Source organism: Anopheles gambiae, chromosome 2, assembly GCF_943734735.2.
Source record: "Anopheles gambiae chromosome 2, idAnoGambNW_F1_1, whole genome shotgun sequence".
Taxonomy (NCBI): Eukaryota; Metazoa; Arthropoda; class Insecta; order Diptera; family Culicidae; genus Anopheles; species Anopheles gambiae.
In genome coordinates this window covers 105,273,773-105,298,569 of record NC_064601.1, presented here as the reverse complement: position 1 = coordinate 105,298,569, position 24,797 = coordinate 105,273,773, and the positions used below count along the sequence as shown (strand labels likewise).

The window sequence follows — 24,797 nt, the reverse complement described above, 5'->3', positions numbered from 1 at the left end:
GAAATTATATTAGTTATGCGTGTTTATTGGCACACATTGTTGTTGATTTGTTTTGTCTACTCAGTGTAAAGAGAAACACACATGTGTCTACCAGGTCTTAAAAATCGCTGCTAAGAATAGAAGTACTGTATAACTATCCACCAACTTCCAGCACCCCAACGATTCCCATTTGCCCTGTGAAAATCAATTATGTTTGATGTAGTGATGGGTAAAGCTGGCAAAAATCCGGAGTCGACTCCGATACGACTCCGATCATTTTCAAACCGAATCCGAAAGTTAGTTCCGGCCAGGATTATCCGCAGTCGTTTGGAATTGTCCGGAACTCCGCGGAGTAGTCCGGATGCGTTTGGAGTCGGAGTCGTTCGGAGTCGGTTGAAGTCGTCCGGAATCGGTTGGAGTTAGAGTTGTCCGGAGTCGGTCTTCGAACGAAATGAAGTGCCTGATTACAAGCACATTGCATCGGACGGCTCCTGTGACGACTCCAAACGACTCCAGGTAACTCCGGACGGCTCCGGACGATTACGGACGTTTCCAAACGACTCCGGGCGGAACTAGTGGTTCGGTTTTTTTGCCGGAGTCGGTATCGGACTAACAATAGCCCAAGCCGGATCGGAGTCGTGGGTGTGCTCCAAAGAGCACATCCCTAGTTTGGTGCATTACATTGAACACTCAAAGCTTCTGGCAGCAGACAAAATGTACCAATCGAATGGTCCGCTACCTCTATCCCTAGACGCCTGCAGCCACTTTGTTGCCCCACTGTTATACACAGGATGTTGATGGACGTTTTACAACCGGTTACGGCGAGCCAGGGCGCGCCGTCAAGGTTAATTGTAATTTCGTGTGGAGAAATTATGAAATTTCCATGTCGTCTAAAACCGTATCCCCTAGGACCTAAGTGTGACGCAGATTAAAGTGGGAAGGGAGAGGAAAGAGGTGCCTACTGTCGAAATATACAAACTTTTTACTGCCCTCACATTCAACATTCAACACCACCCACCCCCCCTGGGTGGAGATCTGCCGGCAGCTGCTGTCGATCAGTACAAAATGATCTTGAACACACACACGCGTGTGATGTTTGCCCCGCTGTTCTCTAATCGCATAAACGGGCGCAAAATGGTTGGTGCTTAAATTCACTATCGGGAAGCGAAAATCAAGCCGGCATGCGAGGGGGGGGGGGAGAGAGTGGAAGCTGCTGTCAGAGTTGCTGTTGTGGCAGCAGGGCCGACGACTCCACGAGATGAGAGAGAGAGAGAGATACGAGGGTTAAAATAGACAGGACCGAAGCCGTTGAAGCCAGCACCCTGCGCACGCGCCACCGGCGGAACGACCGACGATGCTTTTATTCCTTTTATTTTTTCCTCCCCAATCTCAACAGAAAACCTTGGAAATTCTCTCTCTGACGTCAATCGGTCGGTGCGCGGCCGGTGCGCGACAGTGGTCGCCAGACACACGGCCACGGGAAACACCATTATTATTGCGACTGTGTTGCGGAGGACCGTACGGAGATGGCCTTTTGCACCGTGCGGGGTATTTCGCTGGCAAACTACATAGGGAAGACACAATTCTTGGACATGAAAAACGCGTCCCAGAAGGAAGCTTCTTGAAAGGGGTTTCTACCCTAGGGGAAGTAGCTTTTCAACCGAAACCAAGTTCGTATAGTTTCCATTTTTTTAATACAATTATAACTAACACTTTACATTCTTGGCGCGCCGAAAAATAAATACAGCCCTGGCGAGAAAAAAAAATCCGTTTTATAGTGTTGTATCCGATCGTTAAATTTAAAAGCGGATTTTCATCATTCCAGCTCCCGCGGGAGTCTCGGATCTGATCTGTGCAGCGATGTAAAAAAAATGGGAAAAAGAATAAATCAAAACACGCACTTGCAGCGGTGATCGCGGTCTATACAACTGTCTCTCTTCTCTTTCGAAAAACATACGAGCCCTGCCAGCCAGCACGCGTTCAATAAAAATGTTCATTTGATCGCAGTTGTTAACGACGCTTTTTCGGACACGTTTTAATTGCCCCATAAGGTGCTGGCAAGGACAACCGGAGAAGGCTCCCTCAAGCTGTCCGCGAGAGGCAGGGAGCGAAGAGATGGATGCAAAAAAAACGCGCACACACACACACACACACACACACACACAGAGAAACTGCACGAGAAGGTTGCTACTTTCGGCGCATAACACGTTTTGACGTACGACATGGGAGATAGATACCGCTTGCGACAGGTTGCTATTATTGTTACGATAAATATAAATGTTTATGTTGAGAAAGGTTGCGATCATTCAAAAGCTGCAGAAGTAAGGTGCAAATCAAGAGTGATATTACTTCTATAAATATATGTATTTAGTACGCAGAACTCGTTCCAATCGCCGTACAAAAAGCGGGGAAGAATCGAATTAAAAACAAAATTGCAAAAAACACTCCTACACTTGTTGCACATGCCGATTAAACGCCGATTGCAATGTGCAGCACGTTTCAGTGGTCTCACAAACTGCACGGTCGTTGCTGAATGAATACGGCACGTTCAATTCCCACGGGGAAAGCGCCATGCTGCCGAACGGATACATGTCGCCCTCCTTCCCGAGAGCAAAACCCGCGTGTCTTTCTCTCTCTCTCTGTGGTGGGAATTCGGGAGGGCTTCACCACCATCGTACGCAATCAGTCGAGTTCGTGTGTGCAATTCTAGCGTTCATGTGCCACACACAAACCCACAAGTCATCATCTCGTGCCAACTGGAGCAGGTGTTGCTTAAAGACTTAATTTGCCCCACCGGTGGTGATGGTGCAAGGGCACTCTTTGGGTTGGATATTTTGCTTCGGAGCGAAGGCCAACGCTTCAAGAGACACGTTGGGGTTGCGTGAGATGATGGACATTTTTTTTTCGTGCTCCCCAGAGGGGCCTGTCTCGCCTGGGTGCGAGAGATCAGAAACGACTCGTTCGGAGAGCAAACCCAAGGGGCGGAAAAAAAGCGGAGATCGATCCGTACTGTACAAAGAAAATACAATTAATCTAAGCCCCGTGTCAGCCGTGTGTGTGTGTGTGTTTGAAAATCAGTGCGAGTTGCAATGCAATGCAGGGCGGAGAGGTTAGCTGAATTGATACAAGCGACATACATAGAGGTAAAGGGGGATGGATGCTGGAGTGTTCTTGAGTAGGGCCTCCCGCGTAACGGTGTGTGCACTAAGCACTTATTTGATACCAGTTTCGCGCGCACCAGTTGTTGTAGCGCGTCAAAATTTTCTCACGTCTTTGCTGACTGCACACGGGGTGGTAGAGTAAGATCGAAGCATCGTGCCCGTTACAAGGCACACCTGCCTGTGTGTGTGTGTGACATTTGCCGCAATATCTTGCGATGGACGGTTTTACAACGAGCCGAGCTATATCACATCATAACCCAGCCAAATGACATCAAGAATCAACGACAAACGTGCCACAGTAGCAGCCACATGGGATCGGATCGGTGAGCACGATCGATTGTGCGTGTGTGTGTGCTTGCGTACAATGCAGCATCATGCTTAGTGTTGGGGTTTATGCATCTTTTGTCGAGATTCACTCATATGCATCTTCAGGGATGAGTGATTCAAATCTCGCATCGAATCTCCAAAAATTCATGAATCTATAGATTCGTGAAACTCTAAAGATTCCAGATTCTCTAGAGAGTCATGAATCTCTAAAGCATGAATTCTTCAATCTCCTAGGATTCATGAATCTCGTAAGATACATGGATCTTCCAAGATCCGTGAATCTTTAGAGATGTATGATTTTGAAAGTATTGAATTTGCTCGCTCCCATACAGTGGTACAGTGGCTAACTTGCACGACCAAACAACATGCCCGTCATAGGTTCTAGCCTTGCAAGGACTGCCCCCCAGTAGCAAAACAAAATAAACCGATGTGTTTTACATGCCAAGAAGTCTCGAAAGCCTCTGAAGGCTGGTATGGCCACGAAGGTTGTTACGCCAAGAAGTAGAATAAAAAGTAGCTCAAACATTGTGATTTTTTGGAGATTTATGAATCCCTAGAAATTCGTTCATCTTTCGAGATATATGATTCTTATGAGGTTCATGATTCTTTTGAGATTCATTAATCTTTCGAGATTCTTGAATCTTTTGAGATTCAAAAATCTATTGAGAATCTTGAATTTTTGGAGATTCACGAATCTTTCAGATTCATGAATCTGAATCATAATTAACCCAACACTAATCATGATGCCATTCAAAGTAAGATCGGCTCAACGCAAAGGAAAGATAAAGACAAGATTAAACAAACTGAAAGTGAAACACGGCCAACGATCTGAACCAATAAACTATCGATCAGGGTAAACCCCCCCCCCCCCAACCGGAGGGCGATGATACGAGGAGAAGAGAGCCCAGCAACAGAGGAACAGGTTGGGTTTGCCGAGAGGCTGGGCTGCTGGCCAGCCGCGCGTATAAAATCATAACAAGCAGGCGCGAATGCGTCTTTCATGCGTGTGTCATAAAGGAGAAACATAAAAACACTTGCGCCGATGTGAGCGTTTTGTTTCTTCTTTCTTCCTTTCTTTCGCGCTTGTCTCCCAATCATCGTGTCTGTGGATCGCCTGTCCATAAATTGTAGGCTTTGGCGCTGTCACACGCTGTCCCCCCCCACGGTCCGTCTCCAGGTGCTGAGGGTTGTGTTTCAAGTGGCCGCACTGTTTTCGGCCCGTTTCTTAAGGTTGCCAAAAGAACTTAACAGTGTCTGCTTGCCGGTCAAGCTTCAAGTGACGTTTCATGTTGCGAAAAACACTGTACTCTTGAAGTCATTTTGGTGTCGTGAAACCGTGACACGAAGCAGCATAGGAGCAACGAACGAAAGAGAGCAACAAACAAATGCACCATTTCCCCGCTATTTTGAATGACTCAACAAGCCCCCAACAAAGCTCCCCAGTGGCAAATGGGCAAACTCCAGATCCACAGTGCCAACGAAGGCATAAAACAGATTAGCGACGCTTCTCCGGGCTTACTGTGGGGGACGATCGTTCCGCAACACGATCGTTTCGCGGATCGTTTCCCTACTCCGGCCTCGCCGGCCGAGCCATATTATATGAGATTGCACCCAATTCAACGCCAACCACCGAGCGCAGCTGCTGCCTCCTGCACCCCGGTAAAGGAGGGGATTTATTATCGATTAGCGACAGTTTGGTAGGCTTAAATCTGACACAAAGTACCAGAAGCTCTTTTGCTGGCGTTTCGTGCCTGGGCACTGCTACTGCTTCAATTGGGCCGGGGAGGAGAGATCGATTTTGCGTTGTGGGATAATTCCCTGCGTTCGTAGTTTCCGCCAAACAGCTCCGAGGTAGAGGTGGTAGAGCGCGGAGCAAGCGAGCGGTAGCTGCTGTTCACCTTTTCGTGAAGTGAAGTCGAGATGACAGGCAGGCGCGCATATACGCGCATTCGACTGACCAGCCGCGAGATAGGACGATGTGGGGCACGATTTATGCGACACACGGATGGAGGTGAGAGGTCTCTTTTTTTTTTGAGTCGGTAAAGTGAACCGAAAAATGTGATCGCGCAGCTTCTTGCCGTAAAAAGTTAAACGGTAGCCAATTGATTAATCGACAAATTATTGCTCTGCTTTTTGATGTTCTCGCGTCTTCGCTCCGAAAAAAAAACGAGTCATTGGAACGCCTCGCCAAGCCGTCCAATCGACACCGTAAAGCATCTTCAATAATTGGGGAACAATGTATGTTTTTTTTTAGAAAGCAAACACCAGATGGCTAATGATAAATTACAATTGAATATGCCCAAGAAGGGCAGCCCACTGCAAATAAGGGTGAGCTCTTTACTCTTTTGGCAAGATTTGCTGGAGCTGAGCTAAATTTGGATAATGATGGGTATGGGGGAGGGAGGAGATAGTTTATTGCACATCATCCTGACGTTAGATTAATGGCAAATCGAACATTCGGATAATTTTGGATGCATCTGCTTGTGTAGCGCGGTGTATCGGGGTCTTTGCTACTTGCTAAGACGGATGGCAATGCGCCAAAATAGTGTGCACAGGGCCTACACTACTACCCTGGCACACACACGGGGCAGTTGCTAGAGAAATATATATCTTGTCGAATTAATCCGACTACATCCTTCATTGGCCCCAGTTAGTAGGTCAACCCGATAAGCTTTAAATAGCTTGCTTAGCTCCACAGAGATTTGCTCGCCACGAGTTTCCTTCAGCGCAATGCAAATATCACATTGCAACACCCTCCCTTCCTCCACTGGTTTTTGCAAAAAAAAAAAAACTAATATTTTCTCATCATCGCCCTTTAGCCGTCGCGTTACTGTTACAACTTTCGATTAAAATATTGCCTCTGCATTGCAAGCGCTCCAGGGGGGAGCGCGTCCAAATTGCTTTAATCCTACTGCACACATCGATCTAAAGTTCATTCCCACCGCCACTAGACGACATCCTGGACACGACACGGAAGTCTAAATAGTCCCACCGGCCCCCGGGCGAAAGAAAGAAAAAAACAATCAAATAACTATAACAATAAAAATAAACTCGACCATTACTGTGCGCCCACCACACAAGAACACGGGGAGCAGGCACTTGCGGTACGAGGATCTAGGAGAGTCCAGTGGACAATAAATATACATAAAATCTTAGGCGCGGCGTTATTGTCCTCCAACAACGGATCAGCAGCTGCCTCCGTCGTCGTCGTCGAAGGAATGACAAAATACTAAAATATGAACACCATTCCGAGAGCGGGAAACATTACGCGCTCGGAGTCAACGTGCAGCGGGAGACAAACAGAGGTATCTAAAGGGAGCAGCAAAGCACGCGGTGGTGGTTTACGATCACTGTAGTGGCGCAATCTCAAACACCGTAAAACAGCACAATAATGGCAGCATTTGCAGGCAACACATAGTAGTGAGATGAAATATACGTTCGCATTCGCTCGCTGGCAAATGATTAGCCGCAAAACCGAGGGACGCGAAAGAGCTTACTATATAGCGGTTTGAATAGTGAAATAAATCCTTAATAGGGCAAGAAATGGGAAGATTTTCCTCTTCACAAACTTGCATGAAAGCATAATAATTCAGATGGTAAGTGTTTCTTTGTGCAAGATTAACACAACCAGTCTCAATCGATTCGATTCAGTAAGGTTAAGTTCGCAATAAATCCTACTGTAGTTAATACTCAACCAATGGCACATTCTCCACCCTCTCCTTCGCTGCCGTTTTCTCTCTAATTGCAATCACTTTCTCTTTAATGCGCGCACACACAAACAAACTTTGCCATCACCATGGCATGTGGTCGGGCCCGGCCATTTTGTAGTTGCAGCGATGCTGTCGCGTTCTAAATAGAATCCATTTACCACCGATTTCCCCCGCTTATGATTCAAAGCGCGCCAGGGAACAACGGCAATAAAAGGTCGATGACCGTGTGTACTGCTGCTGCACGCACACACCACAGTTTGGGTGCATAGAGAGCTGCAAATATCTGGGACAGCCAGGCAGGCGGCCGGGGAGGGCAGGAGGGATGTGATGTGCAAGCGTTTTATTTTAAATTTCTTTATTTACACATTATTTTGCATGTCAAAAGTACACGACACACAAAACATGTGGTACGCGCATACACACACACACACACACACACACACACACCAACGGACTGTACTTTAATCGACGATTAATATCGGACGGTTTCGTCGTAAAACGCGCAAACTCATTTCGGCAGGATACGAATAAAATACCAATCGGTGCGGTTCTTTCGCGCCATTAATGTACGCCTTCTCCTCGTCCTCAGCGGAGTAGCGGCGCAATAAAACGGCCATATTTATGGGCGAATTTGACCACTTGCGATCGCTTGATCGATCGTTCGATGCAGCTCGATCAGACAAGGCTTTATGCGCTATATTTCAATCACGTCCGCATCGGCGATCCTTGCCTTTGATTATGCGCGAAAAGAGCAAAACAATGTTAAGAAAATCATAAACGAATGCATCACGACCCGCACCACCACCGGAACGTGGCTTTCACGTGCATTGGGAAGCGTTGGTGCAGCGTCTAAATTCTCGCCACACTCCTACGCAGCCACAATAATGCACACCTGGGGGGAAAAACGTTGGCAAATGGAGCAATTTGTTTAAGCAAATGTTTGTACGAGGCGGTAGCGACGAACCCTCTCCAGGAAGCATTAGCCTTCATATCAATTTGACTCGGGGTGGGGAGGGTGCCGATAAAAAAGCAGCAAATATTTTAATCCGTAACCCCCAGCCGACCAGCGCTGTCCAACCTACACACGCAGCAGGCAGGCACGTGTGTGTGTGTGTTTGATCGACGTAGCAGAATCGATTTGTCTGTACATTTGGGGAAAGAAATGTTTTTTTTCTTTCTTACCACCGTACCACTAAGAATTGGACAGCTCGATACACATTCATTTATATTTATTGTCAGCCAGATATATTAACATCAATAGTTTTACCTGATCCCCGGTAGCCCCCGCGTAAGGGCATTAGAAGATTTATTTAACCAATGCTGCGCTGTACGTTTTGCACGAACGACACACAGAGCGGACACATGCACAGTATGGCATGGGGCAGGCGCGTTCTTGATCGCGCCCTGTCACAACGGATTGTTTTGCACAGTAGCTCCAACCGGTGGCAGCACCAGCATTGGGCACACCGCGTACGTGGAGCTGCACCATACGTGGCGTTGTAAGCAGCTTGTCCCGCGGCTGTCGAACTTATTGCCCCGTGCGTAGTTGCGCTAAACTGCAAATTGACAGATATGCTGGCGTGCCGAAATTGACAAGCCCCGCAGTCACGAGCGGCCGTTTAGCCGATAAACCAGACCCCTTGTGGTTGTGGAATGTCGACTATGTCGTTTCAATAATTATTTGTTTCCCAGAGACTTCAAAATCCTCTCGTTTGCCGCTGCTATGCCCGGGTCTGTCTGTCTGTCGTTGTCTTATAAGCGTAAAGGGTTCCTATGGGATATTATTGGAGCATTCGGAACATTCCGTTCTAATCTTTCTAGGTGGGTTTTTTCTTCACTGGTTAATTCGTTGGAATGCAACGCATTCAATTCTGGGCAAATCTGCATCTTACAACAAAAGGGTACCACTTTTCGCGCAATAGGAATTGGTACGGGTTTCACTAGCGAAGAAGCTTAACCGCCGACACACGGGTAATAGAGGCGCACGCTTAACAAGAGGCAACGAAAAATGTTTGTATCGTTTACACCGATTACGGCCAATGGTGCCCCGGTGCTGTGCTGTGCTCTGGCTTAAGAGTCATCCACATGTGCCCCGGTGCCAACTAAAGCCGAATGCGCCGGGGCTTCTCGCTCTCTCTCACACACTGTCCCTATATGTGGTCACCGAGCAGTTCACCGACTTTTATCGAGATGATAAACACTTTTGACAGTTTGACATCGACCTCCGATGGTATCACCCGGCACCTCACCGCACACACAGAGGTCCGATTCGAATCATCGGCAACCTTTTTTTTTTTTTTTCTTTGCAACTGCAACGAAATTGCACCGAGCTTTGACGGCGTAGACGAACGGAACACCTGAGACTCGCTTCGGATCGGTGTTGCCATGGTGGGTACGACGACACCTTGCCTAAACCCCCGGAATGGAGCGTCCAGAAAGGGGGGAGGGGGGGGGGTGCAGCGGAGTTAGAAGCGTAGCCCAACGGAGTCGACGGACAAGTCCACATTTGGCAAGGAGAAACTGCTGCACCAACTGCTTCTTAGCGAATTTGCCGCAACGAACTCCCTCCTCCTCCTCTTCGCTACACCATAAATGATGGATGGATTTGTTTGGAATTCTTGCGTATCAATTTAAGCGTTGCTACATGTGTGTGTGTGTGCTGCAAATAGTAGCAGCCGAAGGGCTGAACAGCAAAGAGTTAGGCTCCCTCGCTATCGCGTTTCATCCCCCTCCACCCAGCACTGTACACCGAGAGATCTTGCAAGATCTCGGTGCTGCTGCTGCATCGAATTCGGCGTGGTGCATGGTGCTATAGAATGGGGCCCCGAGAAGCGGTGCAGGGGAGGCACAGCAAAAAAACCGCAACTGTCAGCTGACTGTCAGGGCGTCAAAGCCCGACGGCGCACTTTGACAGTATCAATAATTAGATTAACTATCTCGCTAAACCGCCGGGATAAGTTGTGCGCCGTTTTTTTTTATTATTTATTTAGTTTATATGTTTGTCCAGACAGCAAAAGTGCTTGTGAGTGGCAAGTAAACCTTACAGGCTCGCCTCATAAATCATTAGACAGCTCTATTATGGGCCGCAAATCCGTGACCAGTTCTTGAAGCGCGGTAGAAGGTGTAAACGATAGACTGATGTACTAACAGGCAAAAAGTCAAGCAATGAACCAACCAACACAGGCCAAACAAACCACCGGAAGGTTGCAAAAAGTCATGCATAAATATCGAAATCGAGTACAATGCGCACTTGTTTTAGTGAAAAGCGATACTCCAATTTAAGGCCCAACATTAAGCAGATATTCAATGGCAATAATTTATACCTTCACCGCAGCTCCGTTTAATTAGCCGTCCGAAGGAAGCAAACTTTCGGAATATGTAAAGTTGGGAGGAAAATTACCGTGACCGTTAGGCAAGCGGCAAGCGCAATGGGAAAACGATCCCACAAATCAGAGCATGAAAATTAACCTCCAAATAATTGCGAGCACTGTTGGCTTTTGCGTGAGTATGTCACAGCATGGGGGGAAGAAGGAAGCAATGGGTTTGGCCCAGCTGTCGTCACCCTCGGCGAACCTCACAGTCAACGGGGATGAATTAACTATGCTCGATGTCACTCTACCCAATGCGTGCACACACACACACATGCCGTGGTGCGTGTATGCATAAATGCATTCGCAATGTATTGCGTCCGGCCGTCAACCACCACTTACGAGGCGTGCGCTGGCGGCGGAGGCGGCGACGACGACGACGACGAGTGAGGCCACTGACCGCCCCGTTGATGAAGCTAATTTCTTCATTACTTATTTATTTCGACTACCATTCATTATTAATGAAACTAAGTCAAGTGAAAGCCAAGCGGGCAGGCAGGCACAGAGCACAGAGTTGGTGCGTGCCGCGCGCGCGTTGTTGCGCAAAGTGAAACGGAATTGGGTGACCGAGAAGATGTGGGGTGTGGAATAGGGGGTGGTGTAGCGGAGGCATTACACACACACACACCCGGAAGAGCAGGAGGAAGAAGCAACGTAAAGATCGTAGCAGAGACGAGAAGGAGCGGACGGTGTGCAGGCAGGCGGGTTACCCAAAAACGTTGCTTGTCCCCCGTCATCTCGCCTGCGGTTCGTCGCTTGCCGCTTGCGGTCGTTGCATTTGCAATGAGATGAGCTGTTTATTTTGCGGGGACAAACCGAGCGCAGTAGTGTGTACGCGGGTGCACGCGTTGAAAAAAAGTGAACCTTAACGAAGTGAAATGTGATGCGCTACAGAGGCAAGCTGCTGCTGCTGCTGGTGTTGATCTGCTAACGCACATTACGCGTGTTGAGGCGTTTCGGGTTTAACGGTATTGGGGGAGGGGTGAGGGAAGCAGCAAGCGTTCGGTAATGATGGCGAGAATGGCCTGGAAAGGATGTTTAAAGATCGTTTCCGATTGTGCCGAGTCCGCCGTCGCGTCAGAGTTTGGGCTCTCGCATCCATCCTTTTTTTTCTTAAATGCAGGGTTGTTCGCTTGTTACTTTGGGAGTAATGTTGAATATTAACGTGTTTTACGATTCCAACCAATATGAAATTTTTCATTTTGACATTCGAGAGGATTCACTCGAACGTTCATTTTGTTCACTATGGTATGACAGATGGCTTTCCCGTTAGATTAATCGTCAGCAGATTCGAGTTGATGCTGTTTGTTATCATATACCGGTGATCCCCCGAGATGCCGAGAACCGAAGAAATGTCCCAAAGCAAGGCGGCACGTCGAAAAAGTCATATGTCGATTATTCCAATATAAAGTTTATAACCGAAGTTGAAAAGCCGAAATCTGTGATATCGGGCATTTTATTAAAAACAATGTTCGATCATGTGTTAACTTCACGCCAAAAGTCGTTTACACGGTATAAATATTCAAGATTTGAAAGTTGAGGAGTCTTTATAAATATGTTCAGCAAGGTTTTAGTCGGTAAGAAATAAAAAAAAAAGATTTATTAATTTCTTATAAATGAAAGCTTTCAACTGTCAAAATCAAAATCGTCGTATCTGCGAAAAGTCGTAATTCGAGGGGGCCGTATCTCGAGGGTCGCCTGTACCTCTCGAGCGAGTAGTCGAATTCGATAGCTTAAACTATCGGACAGATGCTTAATTAGCCATTTCAGGCATTTACGCCGCTGTATACTTTTGTAATTATGATTGCGCATTATGAAGAATTATGAAATTGATACAGCTCACGACAAGTCTTTATAACTGTGTTTTGAGTGACAGTTGAAAGCAAACGATATAATTTAAAAATATAATAATTTGCTTTTTTGATTTTTGAAGTCTTTTAAATGATCTAAAAACCCCTGTAACAAAAAGTAACACGGTTTGGCTATCGAACGAATATCGTTCACATTGCCGTGCCTGGCAGAGTGCGTGGTGCTATGAATTATTGATACGGTTAATTTATTTAACTCTTTTTTCTGCTTTTACCCCAATTACAGACTTTGTCAAACGATTGACAGGCGTGTGTGTGCGCGCGCGTGATCAAATGCGTCTTCCAAAGGTACAGTTTCTTTGTGCCACCACCACACTGGCTGCCTTTATGCCTTATGCCTTTTACATCATATATCACACATCGAAGGGTAGCTGCTCCCGTCCGTCTGTTTCACTCTTACTCAGCCACACACATAGACACGCACGTTTGGCGTTTATCGGTCATCAAATTAATAACGCAAAAAAGCAACCGAACCATAAGCAGCGAGGGGTTCGAACCCCGAAAAAGGGGAAAGTTGTCAGACGGGGCAAACAACAACACAACACATGCTTGACGCGCATTTCCGCGTGTCCCGCGTTGATGCGTACACACACACCTACAGACCGTGGTTTCACGTTTTCATTTGGACCATTGCTTTCGCGCGTGGTTTATGATAAGACAGACAACACAGCCAGCAGAGCGCGTTACGCGCAAATATTTCGCGCGCGCTCGCCCGTTTTCATTCCGAGACGGCCGGGTTGGGCAAATTATATGTCGATTGTTTGCGCCGGTGGAATCATTAATCAATACGGCGGCCGACGACGACGACGACGACGACGCACATTGCGGGAAGTGATGTTTATCAGCCTTGTGTGGCAGTGTCGGTAGAGTGTGTGGTTGCCCATTTCTCGCTACATTGTATTGCGGTGCGTGCAGGATCATGATCCATCGAGGTTGGTGCAATTTGTCGGGAAGGATAATGGACCTCAGAGGTTCAACGTGTTCGTAGCAGGTAGGGCGGCGTGAGAAAACCAAGTAAGAGATGGAACCCCGCACGTCGGCTTGACCGGTGACACTCGTTGAGAGTAATTTGATACCTTATCTTGCGATCAAACAGCGCACCGAGAACCGCGGCAGCAGCAGCAGCAGGACAATTCACCGTGATTAATGAACGTGAGCTGCTGCTGCTGCTGCTGTTGCAGAACCACCACCAGTGAGGGTGAGTGATCGGATACTCCCCGCTTTGCCGTAGCGCTCCTGTCATCAAGCATCAAAGAACCGAACGAACGAATGATGATTGCGCCGTTTCGGGCCGGGGCGTTTATCCTTCCGCCGCAAACGCACGCGAACACACGCTGCTAAAGACGTTGCTAAAGAAACATTCCCCCCTTTGATGATAAAAATAGTTGCTAGTGGCATGATGTAAGCGAAAAGAAACACATCGACAATGGCATTGAATGTGAAGAACAAATTCCTTGTAAAATGGCCATTTTCGTCACGCTGTTTAAAAATATTACATTTTTATTGCCATTCCGGACACTGATTGAATTTGAGTTTCGCCTGAAGGGGGGTCGGTTCCAAGACACGACTTTTCACTTCCATAACATTAAAGCAGTACGCTAAAATTAACTTCTCTCACTCATTAGAAAACCTCGTTCTATTTCAAAACACTTCAACCATAACGCTCAGAACGTTCGCCAGCCAATTGCTCATCTGTTTTCTAACGCCTTCAAGATGACTACTTCCTCTCACATGCCCGGGGGTTAGCTTTCTTTCTTATGTTACCTCCCTCTCCCCCTCCCCCGACAGTGCTAACACTCTGTTATTGTGCCCCCGTTGTGCTTCGGTTTCGTTTCATCAATCAGCACCCGCTAAGCGCTAACGACTGGCGCCATGTTTCGGGCCAAATTCCATCATCACCCGGCAGAAACTGATACCATTGCCCCACAAAACCAAAACGTCATGTGATCGCGCGTGCTTAGCCGGCGCTCAATGTACGTGACAACACTACCAATCAGGGTGGGGGAAGGGTTGTCAAAAATAAATTATAAAAAATGAGCAAACATTTTAACGAATTTCAAAGAAATTGTGGTTTAGTCTTTCTGTTATCTATTAATAAATTAAATATTTTCTTTATTATTTCAAGATTTCTCTTGTTAACCGTTTGTGGGTATAATAATTAAGATGTTGAAGAAACTGCTTATATTTGGAATAATTCCAATAAATACTTGAAGTCGAAATCTAGCCGTAAATCCGCTTAGAGCCTAACGTTGATAGGAAATGAATCACAACCTTTGGGAATTCTAAGTCTGCAAAAGATAACCGGCAATAACTGATGCTACTGTCTGATAAGACACGGAGCATCGACCAGCTCTGTACAACACATGTACTTCCTTCGTCGTCGCCTATTTCTATCAGCTTCTATTTTAACCCGACGCGATAAACGCTCTTCCGTCAACAAAGGAGAACGGTCGTCGCGCGCAATGTTACTGCGAAAGAAAGCCTCAAAACAACGGTCCCAACAGTACGGTTCAATGTACTTTTCTTTCACCCGGTTACACCTCACCCCACTATAGATCACCTTCAACCGTGTCCACCTTTGCTGCAACACACAAATCCGAGACAGCACAGCCACAAGGCGAAGGCGAAGGCTCATATCAATAAACGATTTGATGAAGCCATCGCGTAGTTCAATAAAACCAATCAATTGCAGCAATAAAATGTCTTGTTCTTGTCTACACGTTCCGCCATAGAGAGCTTCGCAGGCCAGGGCCGGATGGTTCAAACGCATCTAGGGAATGTAGACAGTTTCGCTTTCAACAAACTCTTGCGCGGCCAAGAACGCCCCGAAGAACGGCCGTTTAATGCGAGAATTAAACTAACCTAATGCCATCGCCGCTTCTACAGGGGGGAAGCTATTGTCGGCTGCAACAAACGATCATCATTGCAAACATTGATGTAGCAATAGGTCCGTTGTTGAGTTCTTCGCTATTGGAGTACGTGTTTCGTGTCTCTCCATTCTAATGGGATGTAACTCGAACGAAAGAAAGTCTTCCACGCCACCGGGCTAATGTCATCAGCCTTGAGAGGAAAGGCCACTGGTAGTTCTTGGTATGCATGTGCGCCCTCTAGCAGTGCGCCCTCGGTAGGCCGTAACTACAACGAATGTGATTAATGTGTCTATGGTTTTAATTGATAGACCGCGCACAAACTGCAGGAAAGCCAACACAAGTGACGCCATCGCTGCCGGGTAGACTGGGAGGTTTGTACGATACTGGCCAACGGGTGCGCAAGTGCACTTTCCCCCGCTCGCGAGAGTGTGTGTGCGAGAATGTAAGCCGTTAACACAGTAGTTAGTCATGTTGCGCCCTGCTGCCGTGGGGTTGCCGTCAAGCTGACTCAGACCATCGGAGCGTTAGTGACACTCCGAAGCAATTGTTGGTGCGACAAAAAACAATACATTCGAACGTCTCTTGGAAACTGTTTCGCCCATTTGTAACAGAAGCTTGTCAATTTCGACTTCTCTGTGAGCGAACAAAAAAAAAAACGGAAAACGCCATCAATGAAAATGGCGTGCCAATTTTTCGCTCCCATGCGCCCAAATAATGGTGTTTTCCAACGGCAAAAAGGCAACCCCAGCATACCGAAGGAAGCACGCGCGCCACTAAACAACAAGCCAAAATTAAAGCCAACTTCAGCCAACCGCAAGAAAAGGTGCGCTTATTTTCTATCTTTCTCCCTATCACAAAAAAGCACGTTGCGGCGAAAACGACTACGGAAAACTGGGCATTAATAAGGCACCGGGTGCCTACTACTAGCTGTACTAGCGCAACCAAAGCCACATCAGCCACCCTGGTACACACGCCGTACAGAGAAATCAAAACAGGGAAAAAATGGACTAATAGTAACGAAAAAAAGGGTTGTGCGACATTTCTAGGAACAAGTAAAGAAAAAATTAAACCCCCTGCCAAACTACACAAAAGCACATACAAGCACACGACCGAGTCTAATCACCGTCGTCTTCAATGGCGCTGGTGAAAGTATATCTCGCCTAAAGTATCACACTTTGCTGCCGGGGCATGTGTGTGTGTCCTTTCTCTTTCTATCCCGGCGATTTTCAATGTTGCTTTTTAGACCCAACATTCATTGTGGAAACGGACGGCTGCCGCTTGTAAACTGTTGTTAACTAGCTGGTGCAAAAAAAAACCAAACGATGGAATAAAGCGGAAAACAATACCACACACACACACAAACCCTTTGCGCTGACGCAAGTTGCCAAAATCGCATGCTTAGGCGTGCGCACACAGTCTGCTAAGGAAAAACGCATTCGCATTCCAGCGGGTTGTTATTTCTGTACGTTCCGGTAATTTAATGGTGGGCCAATGGCAATAGTGTCTTTATAACATAGGGTGTTGTTTTTCTATTTCTGTTAGCAAATATTGCAAATAAAGTTTTACTTATTTCCTGAATATCCTATACGACAAAAATTCGGTTTAACTGAATAAGATAATAATTTAAATAAATGTATTGCAGTTTTGTTATGAAATACTAAGCAGAATCCATTAAAATAATTCCGCAAATTTATATATCAATTTTCATTTGGTACGATACTTGTCTAGTTCTAACCCACCATCAAAGAGCCGACGCAATAGACTCATCAAAAAGCGCGTGACCTTATAATACACAGGTCGTGAGATCGGTTCTCGCACAAAAAGATACTCAAAAATTTTCAATGACTCATAAAAGCTTACTGGCGATGTTTTCTCACATTCTACAGGCCAGGAACTCGTGCCGAAGAAATTCAAAGTTGCGTTTTTGAAAGTGAATCGTGTCGTTTTCTGCCAAACGTATTTTCCCCTCCTCTCTCGTCTTCCAAATCAAAATTATTTGTCCAGCAATTTACCGGTGAAGAGAGACCCCTTGGCCTTTTTAAACAAGCCGCTTCCCCCCATATATCATCGGTACGAAGAAAGACTCACTCTCTGGTTGCGCCCCTCCCAACAACGACCGGGACAAATTAATTTCGTGCTGCTCACAATTTGCACTAATTCATTTTCGTTTGTGCGCACTTCCGCGCCCCCTAGTCGCCTGGACCGCACTAAAACATGGCCAAGAAAACCGAACCGAACAAGTGGTCACGCTTCGATAAGCCACAGATGAGTGGTGGCAGTCGCGCGAGTGACGCGACACTCACAAGAGATTACTTCCTGGCTTGTCAAACGTTTGTACTTTATTATCGCCCACGATTTTAATTTCGGACCTGGAACGAATATCCGGCCACGTCACCACGCGGAGAGTGGCCACACACGTACCATACCCAACAGATTCTAGCACACTTTTTTCAAACTGTGTGTGTTTTTTTGCAACTCACTGCGCCGCGTTCTGAAAACTAATATTTTCAAATGAAAGCAATCGCGCCTACACACCACAAAACGATCGGCCGAGTAATAGGTTTCGGTAACATGCGTATGTTTATAATATCCTGCTGTTTTAGATGTTTCTGGTTCGCGGTGGTGTCAACAACATGCTACACAGGGCGCGCTGCTCAAAGCGCTGCAGAATTTTATTTACAACATTTATTAATTTATTGATCCTATCTTTTGGTGCGTGTTGGACGTAACACAAAAAAAACACACACACGCGTGCGTGCAAAAGAGAGTTGTTCCAATGCTACGACCAATAAAGGTTGTAACATCATATATATACACATCACCGCTCAGTTTCCGCGTCGTCCCCGACCAAATACAAAGCGACCAATTCTTCACGCTTTTACGATCTCGGGTGCGCGCGCCACGCCTAGCTGGAGAGGATATACAAGGCCTCCGCTACCATCTGATAAAAAGGCACGTGATGAAAAATGCAAACCATACGCTCACACAAGCCACATGGAAATGAGCTCCCGAAAGGTTCGGGATCACCACCCCCAGCAGCAGTTCAAGCGTGGACAAATCAGGGACCGAAATACAAAGCTACGGCTTTGATCTACGCGCCTGCCCATATAAGCGGACGATGACAGTGTCGAAACTTATTTTATTCAAATTACTCCCCCCCACTTAACGTGGCTGGTGGTCGCATACGGAGACGCATGGAGAAGGGTGGAAGGGCGCTTCTTATTTTTTATGGGACACTTTACACCGCGGGATAAAGATAATCCGAATGGCTACTTGAATGGATCATTTTAACGCTGGTGCCATTCTGCGTGGCGAAAGAATTGCCATTGACTATATGCTGAACTGCCAATTCGTGCCTGTGCGCATGAATATTCACTTGAAGTTACGAAGCACATGGTCTGCCGTTGTAAGTGTGAAATAGAATGAACGGATTTAGGACATAAATTTGAACCTTATTCCATACGGGATGGGTACAATAAATATGGACATTTAATTAATCCACTCCACCATGGGAATGGACAGTATTTACCGTTCCACCTACACTAACTGTAGGACTCCATCGTACTCCGTCATCATCAGCACCACCTGTGGGATGATGCTGCTGCTCGGATTCTTGAGGAAGGTAATACACCACCACCAAGTCCAGCAACAGCGCCAGGTGGTGCCGCTGTGTACACGCTAACCAAACTTCTTACTCACAATGGGCTAAACTAATTCTCAAACATTGGAGAGTAATTTATTATGATATTACAACACCCACCCGTTGTCACGCTTTCCAATCATCCTTTCCCAATCGCCCGAAACTCGTAAAAAAAATACAATCCACACACGCAAACAGAAACCGCTCTCACGTTGATCCTGACCTGTCAGCGGGACCACCACCACACATCGCCTTGGTCCTCCAAAAGCACGGGCTGAGTATTTGTTGTATTGCATCTTAGATCATAAACCTGCCCGCAGGCGTTATTGTCGTTCGGGCATGTGTGTGTGTGTGTGCAAATAACAAACAAGGGTGAAGGGGAAAGAGAGGAGGCGCACGCGAATTGGTTCCACTACGGTCATGCTTAACCGTACAACAAGACAACGAGCAGGCGCTGCTGGGTGATGATGACGAGGGTGATTGCGATCGGGACACCGCGTGCGACTTGGCCGTAATCCCTCCTTCCCGGGTATTTGGGACATTTAGTGAGCGTGGTTCGTCCCGCAGAGCGAATCGTACGGTAGAAGCAAAATCAATCCGCTTAGTCACACCTTGCTCCGAGACCTAGCTAAGGTACCCCGCGCTAGACGTTTGCCATTTCCCAGCTAATGACGTCGTTTGCGAATACACTTCCCTTGTTCCATGATTTTGCACACAACACAACACTGCCAATTCCACCACACTTGGGTTAACCTCCTTTTTTGCCGTTGGTTTTGCTGTAGCTGTAGTTTTACCCTGCGAGGCACCCTTTTACCACGGGTCGGGTTGGTCCCGCATGTCCGCACCTACCAAGACGTGAAGACACCAGCAGCAGCAGCACACACCCGCGGAAGTTTGTCGTCGTCTTCCGCCCACCTGGGAAGCGGAGCGAATGGCGAGAACTCATCGTAGTCCCGCCGGCTGCAGTATGATTGAATTCAGCAACAGCGAAGTCTAAGGCGCGCAAATCATTCCCCCATTTGCAGCCAGAAGAATAATGCATGTACACCAACAAGATGGGAGAGAATGTGCTTTTAATTGCCATGCTCATTTTGGTCCCCGTTTTTTCCGAAACCCCCTAAAGAATGAGGAATCTTTTACCCCTTTAAGCATGGCCGCAGTAATAGCGTTAATGTTTATTGCTCAAAACGTACACCAACAACAGCGTCTGACTGGGGGTCGTTGTTTCTGCAGTTTTATGAAGGTCCCCCCCCGATCTTTCACACTCTTCAAATCAGAATGAATAATTAAGCTATTATTAGCTGCCAGCCAAGCCAGGGTGGGGCTCTGCAAACACAGCCAGACATATTGCACAACCAAAGACACCAGCAGCATTAAGGAATCGCCAAGCTGCCAAACCAACCACCCAACCAGTGCACGCACTCTGTTTCACACTCGCATCTCCAACAACGTCCGGGACGACGACGGCGACGACCACCGCACACCCGTGTCAAGAAGCATCGATTACATCAGGGCGATAAACACACACAGCTGCTGGTGCTGTTGCTGCCGGGGTTCTGCTGCGGACGTTCCCCGTTTTGCTCGGCTGGGAATTTCAGAATATTCTTACCACAAACCAAGATTTGAGGGTTTATAATGGGATTGAAAGCATTGTGCTAGTGGAATCAATTTCCTTTTCTTTTTCTTTTTCTTAGGAACTACAATCCATCTTACGTCTACACATAACTAGACATTGCCTAGAAACTCTGGGGATTCTCTATGAACTGGTTGATTTATATATGCGACTTATTATTATTATCACCAGGATAAGATTTGGTTTTCCGTATTTTGGAGAATGTCTCGACTAGAAATGAGGCAGCTTTGTAAAGAGCTAGCGCTACTAGCTATACAACCACTGGGCCGATCCAAATATTTACGCTTAGAATGCATATTTTAACAATCAAACTGAGTCAAATTACAAGGTACAAAAATAGTTGTCAATAATCATACTAATCACAGGGGCACATTGCGTGTCGCATACACATTTGCTCCAGAAATAATAACTTCATCCACCAGCGGGGTGTGACATAACGCCCGGCCAAACGGCGACAATGCTGAGCTGTCCCGCCAGTATCAAACCATCGCTATCGTAAAGCAAACATGTTCCGACGCTTAACGCACCCGACCTCCCCGAAGCAGCAACACCATCGTGACCGCGCGTGTGACTTCACCGTGATGCCGCACGGCCTGTGGTTGCTCGAGCACTCTGGTCTGTGGGGTGATCCCCGGCGTAAGCGTTCCTTCGCCCTAATGCTGCTCGGCACGGTTCTGCTGCTGATCGTACCGAAGATTGTGCTCGGCACCGGGAGCGATAGCTTCGACTCGATCGCCCGCAGTACGGCCGAGTTCATCTTCTGCTACAACAACTACCTCATGATGGCGATCTTCGCCATCCGGCGGCAACCGTTCGAGCAGCTGATCGGCACCGTCCAGCTGCTGTTCGATAAGCGTAAGTGTGACAGACTGACTGGATGCTCGCAACACGTACAGTGAATTATTGCAAACTCTCCCAACTTCCGCTGTTGCTTCTCAAACGGTCGCGATCACACAGAACGAAAGTTCCAGACGACCGACTCCAGCCGGTACGTGGTGTACGTCAATCGACAAATAATGCGCTACAGCCGGCTGTACATCATCGTGCAGGGCGTGTACTTCCTCATTTTCAATCTACTGCCCGCCATTGTGACGTACAGTGCGTACTTCGCATCGAGCGGCGACGGCGAGCCGGTCGAGTTTCTGTTGCCCGTCGAGTCCCGGTTCTTCTTTCTGGACATACGGCACAGTATCGTGCACTATACCGTCTTCTCCCTGCTCGCCTGTCCAGCGTTTCTCTTTACCGCGTACCTGACGGTGGTCAAGGGATTAGTCTTTATCGGCATCATCGTTTACAACACGCTCCAGTATCAGCTCGTGTCGCGAGGCGTCCGGGAGCTTAAATCGCTTGACCCAACCACGACCCAGTTTCGTCACCGGTTAACGGAAATCATTGACCAGCACGGAGCGGCCACCAGGTGCACGAAGCTGTTGGACAGTGTGCTCAACCTGATGCTACTGGTACAGTTCACCAACACCGTACTGATGTGCTGCTTGTTCCTGTTCTACATATCAAAGGTAGGGCAGGTTGATTCGTGCTCAAGGGCTTCTGGCATACGTACAATCTAATTACATCACCTTAATTCTCAGAATTTCAACTCGGGTGCAGTCAACGTGCTGCTGCTGTTTCTAGCCCTTACGGTGGAGAATCTATGTTTCTCCTACTTCGGCAATAGGCTGTCGACGGAGGTAAATTGAACTTTAGTCTACAGTTTTGCATAAATTTCATTTCCCAATTGATTTGCAGAATACTTCCGTTGCTAGAGCGGTTTACAGCACGGATTGGTACAACTATCCGCCCTGTTTGCAAAAACAGTTCCAACAGATGATCCGTCACGCCTACATACCGCGTGGTATTACGGTGGGAAAGTTTCATTTTGTCGACATGGCCTCATTTGGACAAGTAAGCTAGTGGTCCCAATTAGCTTCCTTTTGGTCCTCGTTTGACAATTTCTTCTTTCATTTTTAGCTGCTAAAAGCCATATTCTCATACTATCTCATTTTAAAAGAGCTGTTCTAGGAATTGAAAGCGTCAAATACTGTAATTGTCCACTTATCCTTACATCCTTCTTTAAACAATTGGTATAATCGTAACTGTTAGGTGTTGTCAAACAGAAACCACTAATCATAACCCATCGTCCGCGTGCATAATTAATCGTGACTTAGCGTAGATATTGTAGACCGATTGTCAACATATCCACCCACTCTATAAACATAGGGCTTTCGGCATGACAATTTTGTAGAATTATACACCAAGAACAGGACACTGCGCCTCCCATCTCCAATACTTAACACAGGCTTGTCACCTTCAAAACGAGAATACGTTCTAATAGAGCCATTTTAGGTGCAAGTCAGACAGTCAATCAGTCAGTCCTTGAACCAGTGCCGCCACAGACCCTTAGGGAGCAGGTGTTGGAAAGCGCACGACGATGGTAAACCTTTTCGCCCGGACGCCGGCCGACAACTTCCGCGTGATGCCGTACAATCTGCGCCTGTTCGCGATGCTCGGCCTGTGGGGCGACCGGCGCAAGCTGTACCGGCTGTACGCGCTGCTGCTGCTTGCGTACGTGGCCATCATCTTCCCGAAGCCGGTGCGCATCACCGACCGGCACCCGTTCGAGTCGATTGTGCGAAGCGTGTCCGAGCTGATCTTTGCCGCGCTCTGCTACCTGACAATCATCATCCTGGCCATCAAGTCGGAACCGTTCCGGGCGGTGATTCGCAAGCTGGAGCAGGCACTGGAGCTGTGTACGTGCGCGTGAGCTCGTTGCTGTGGTTGGACCCCGATTCCCGCAACAACACAAAAAAACAACTCAAACTCCAATCTTTCCCCTCTGCAGTTCGCGACAAGCAGGACCAGTGCAGTCAGCTGATCATCGAGGTGAACGCTAACATTCATCGGTTTAGCCTCGGCTACGCCAAGCTGAACCTGCTGTACGTACTGCTGTTCAATGTAATTCCACCGATCTACAACTATCCGCGCTACTTCCTCCAGTGGCGCATGCCGGAGGACAACCGGACGGTCGAGTTCATGCTGCCCCTCATGCAGGATCTGTACGGGTTGGATGTACATCACAACATCGTGCACTACACCATCTCTTGGGTGGCCATCACACCGTTCTGTGTGTTCTGTGCGCTTATCCTCTGGTTCAAGGGTGCACTGTTTATGCTGATCCGCTACAACACACTGCTCTATCAGCTCGTCAACCGGCTGTTGCAGCAGTACGATCGTGAGTCGGCCGGGGGACTTTTGGCGCAGAAGCACAGACGGCTGCAGCAAATTGTCCAGCTGCACTACCGTGCGATCGAGTGTACCAAGCTGCTGGACAGCATCCTGAGCCTGATACTGCTGATCCAGTGTATCGGGTGTTTGCTGATGCTCTGCCTGATGCTGTTCTACATCACGCGCAACCACAGCTTGAACGTGATCAACATTGCAGTGCTGCTGATGTCCATCTTCATCGAGATGTTGTGCTTCTCCTACCTGGGAAACCAGCTTACGGAAGAGGTGATCACGTTCGCAATGCTTTAAAAGTTATGCAGCAGTATCATTGTGTACGCACTCTTTTCCTTCCCCTAGAATGCTAACATCAGCCATTCCGCCTTCAACTGCCGCTGGTACGACGAGCCGATCGTGATACGGAAGTACTTTCTGCGCATCATCCTGCAGGCCCACCGCAAGGCGACGATAACGGCCGGCAAGTTTTACAACGTTAACATTGTGACGTTCGCGCAAGTAAGTACCGCTCTACTAGTTATTCCACAGGCCGCTCTCCTCGTGCTCTGTCTGATCGTTTCTACGACGCTCTAATTACAGCTTATTAAAACCTCCTATACCTACTACATGATCATGAAGGAAATGTTCTAAACCGCAACATTGTCACGCAAGTGCGACAAGTGCGCGATCCTCTTTCAGTCAACGCAGCCCTCACATACGCAACAAAATACGCTACAGAATCGACGTGCGTACGTACGCGACAAAAACTGTCATTAAATTGTAATCAAAAATAAGGACCCGATTGGCACTTGGGTAGTAAAAAAAAGGCAATTGTAACTTCGCTGCTTTCTGCTTGTTCGAGATCTTTTCAATGTTGTGCGTATCCAGCAAAGCTTAAACATTCCGCTAGATCATATATACATGATAAATGATGATAAATCACTAAAAAAAACGTCTTGCTCACCACCCTTCCCCGTCCTACGAAATGTGCTGGGGGGAAGGTTTGCACGTGTTTCGCTTTGCGC

At 47.4% G+C, this 24,797-nt stretch overlaps 3 protein-coding genes across 29 annotated transcripts in view; 2 read left to right on the top strand and 1 right to left on the bottom strand.

The window, feature by feature from the left end:
- LOC1277253 (protein phosphatase 1 regulatory subunit 12A) overlaps positions 1-24,797 on the bottom strand; it is a 78,709-nt gene that overhangs the window by 29,959 nt on the left and 23,953 nt on the right. The gene's annotated exons all lie outside the window — the stretch shown is intronic.
- LOC1277252 (uncharacterized) lies at positions 20,589-21,755 on the top strand. The gene has a single exon (XM_061649105.1). It carries the CDS (start codon positions 21,063-21,065, stop codon positions 21,453-21,455), a length of 393 nt encoding a protein of 130 aa, XP_061505089.1. The 5' UTR covers positions 20,589-21,062; the 3' UTR covers positions 21,456-21,755.
- On the top strand, positions 22,578-24,745 carry LOC1277251 (putative odorant receptor 92a). Of its 2 annotated transcripts, XM_316697.2 has the most exons (4): positions 22,578-23,303; positions 23,396-24,063; positions 24,136-24,291; positions 24,373-24,745. In XM_316697.2, exons 1-4 carry the CDS (start codon positions 22,985-22,987, stop codon positions 24,421-24,423), a joined length of 1,194 nt encoding a protein of 397 aa, XP_316697.2. In that variant the 5' UTR covers positions 22,578-22,984; the 3' UTR covers positions 24,424-24,745. The 2 variants fall into 2 exon arrangements, with proteins under 2 accessions (XP_316697.2, XP_061505087.1); XM_061649103.1 differs by having other exon boundaries at positions 24,136-24,436.

What these genes read in the sequence shown, in the direction of transcription:
- LOC1277251 (XM_061649103.1), top strand. Translation starts at nt 22,985, where the DNA reads ATGGTAAACCTTTTCGCCCGGACGCCGGCCGACAACTTCCGCGTGATG. An exon ending in GGAGCAGGCACTGGAGCTGT is followed by an intron (nt 23,304 to 23,395) that starts GTACGTGCGCGT and finishes TCCCCTCTGCAG; the next exon opens with TTCGCGACAAGCAGGACCAG. An exon ending in GAAACCAGCTTACGGAAGAG is followed by an intron (nt 24,064 to 24,135) that starts GTGATCACGTTC and finishes TCCTTCCCCTAG; the next exon opens with AATGCTAACATCAGCCATTC.
- LOC1277252 (XM_061649105.1), top strand. Translation starts at nt 21,063, where the DNA reads ATGTTCCGACGCTTAACGCACCCGACCTCCCCGAAGCAGCAACACCAT.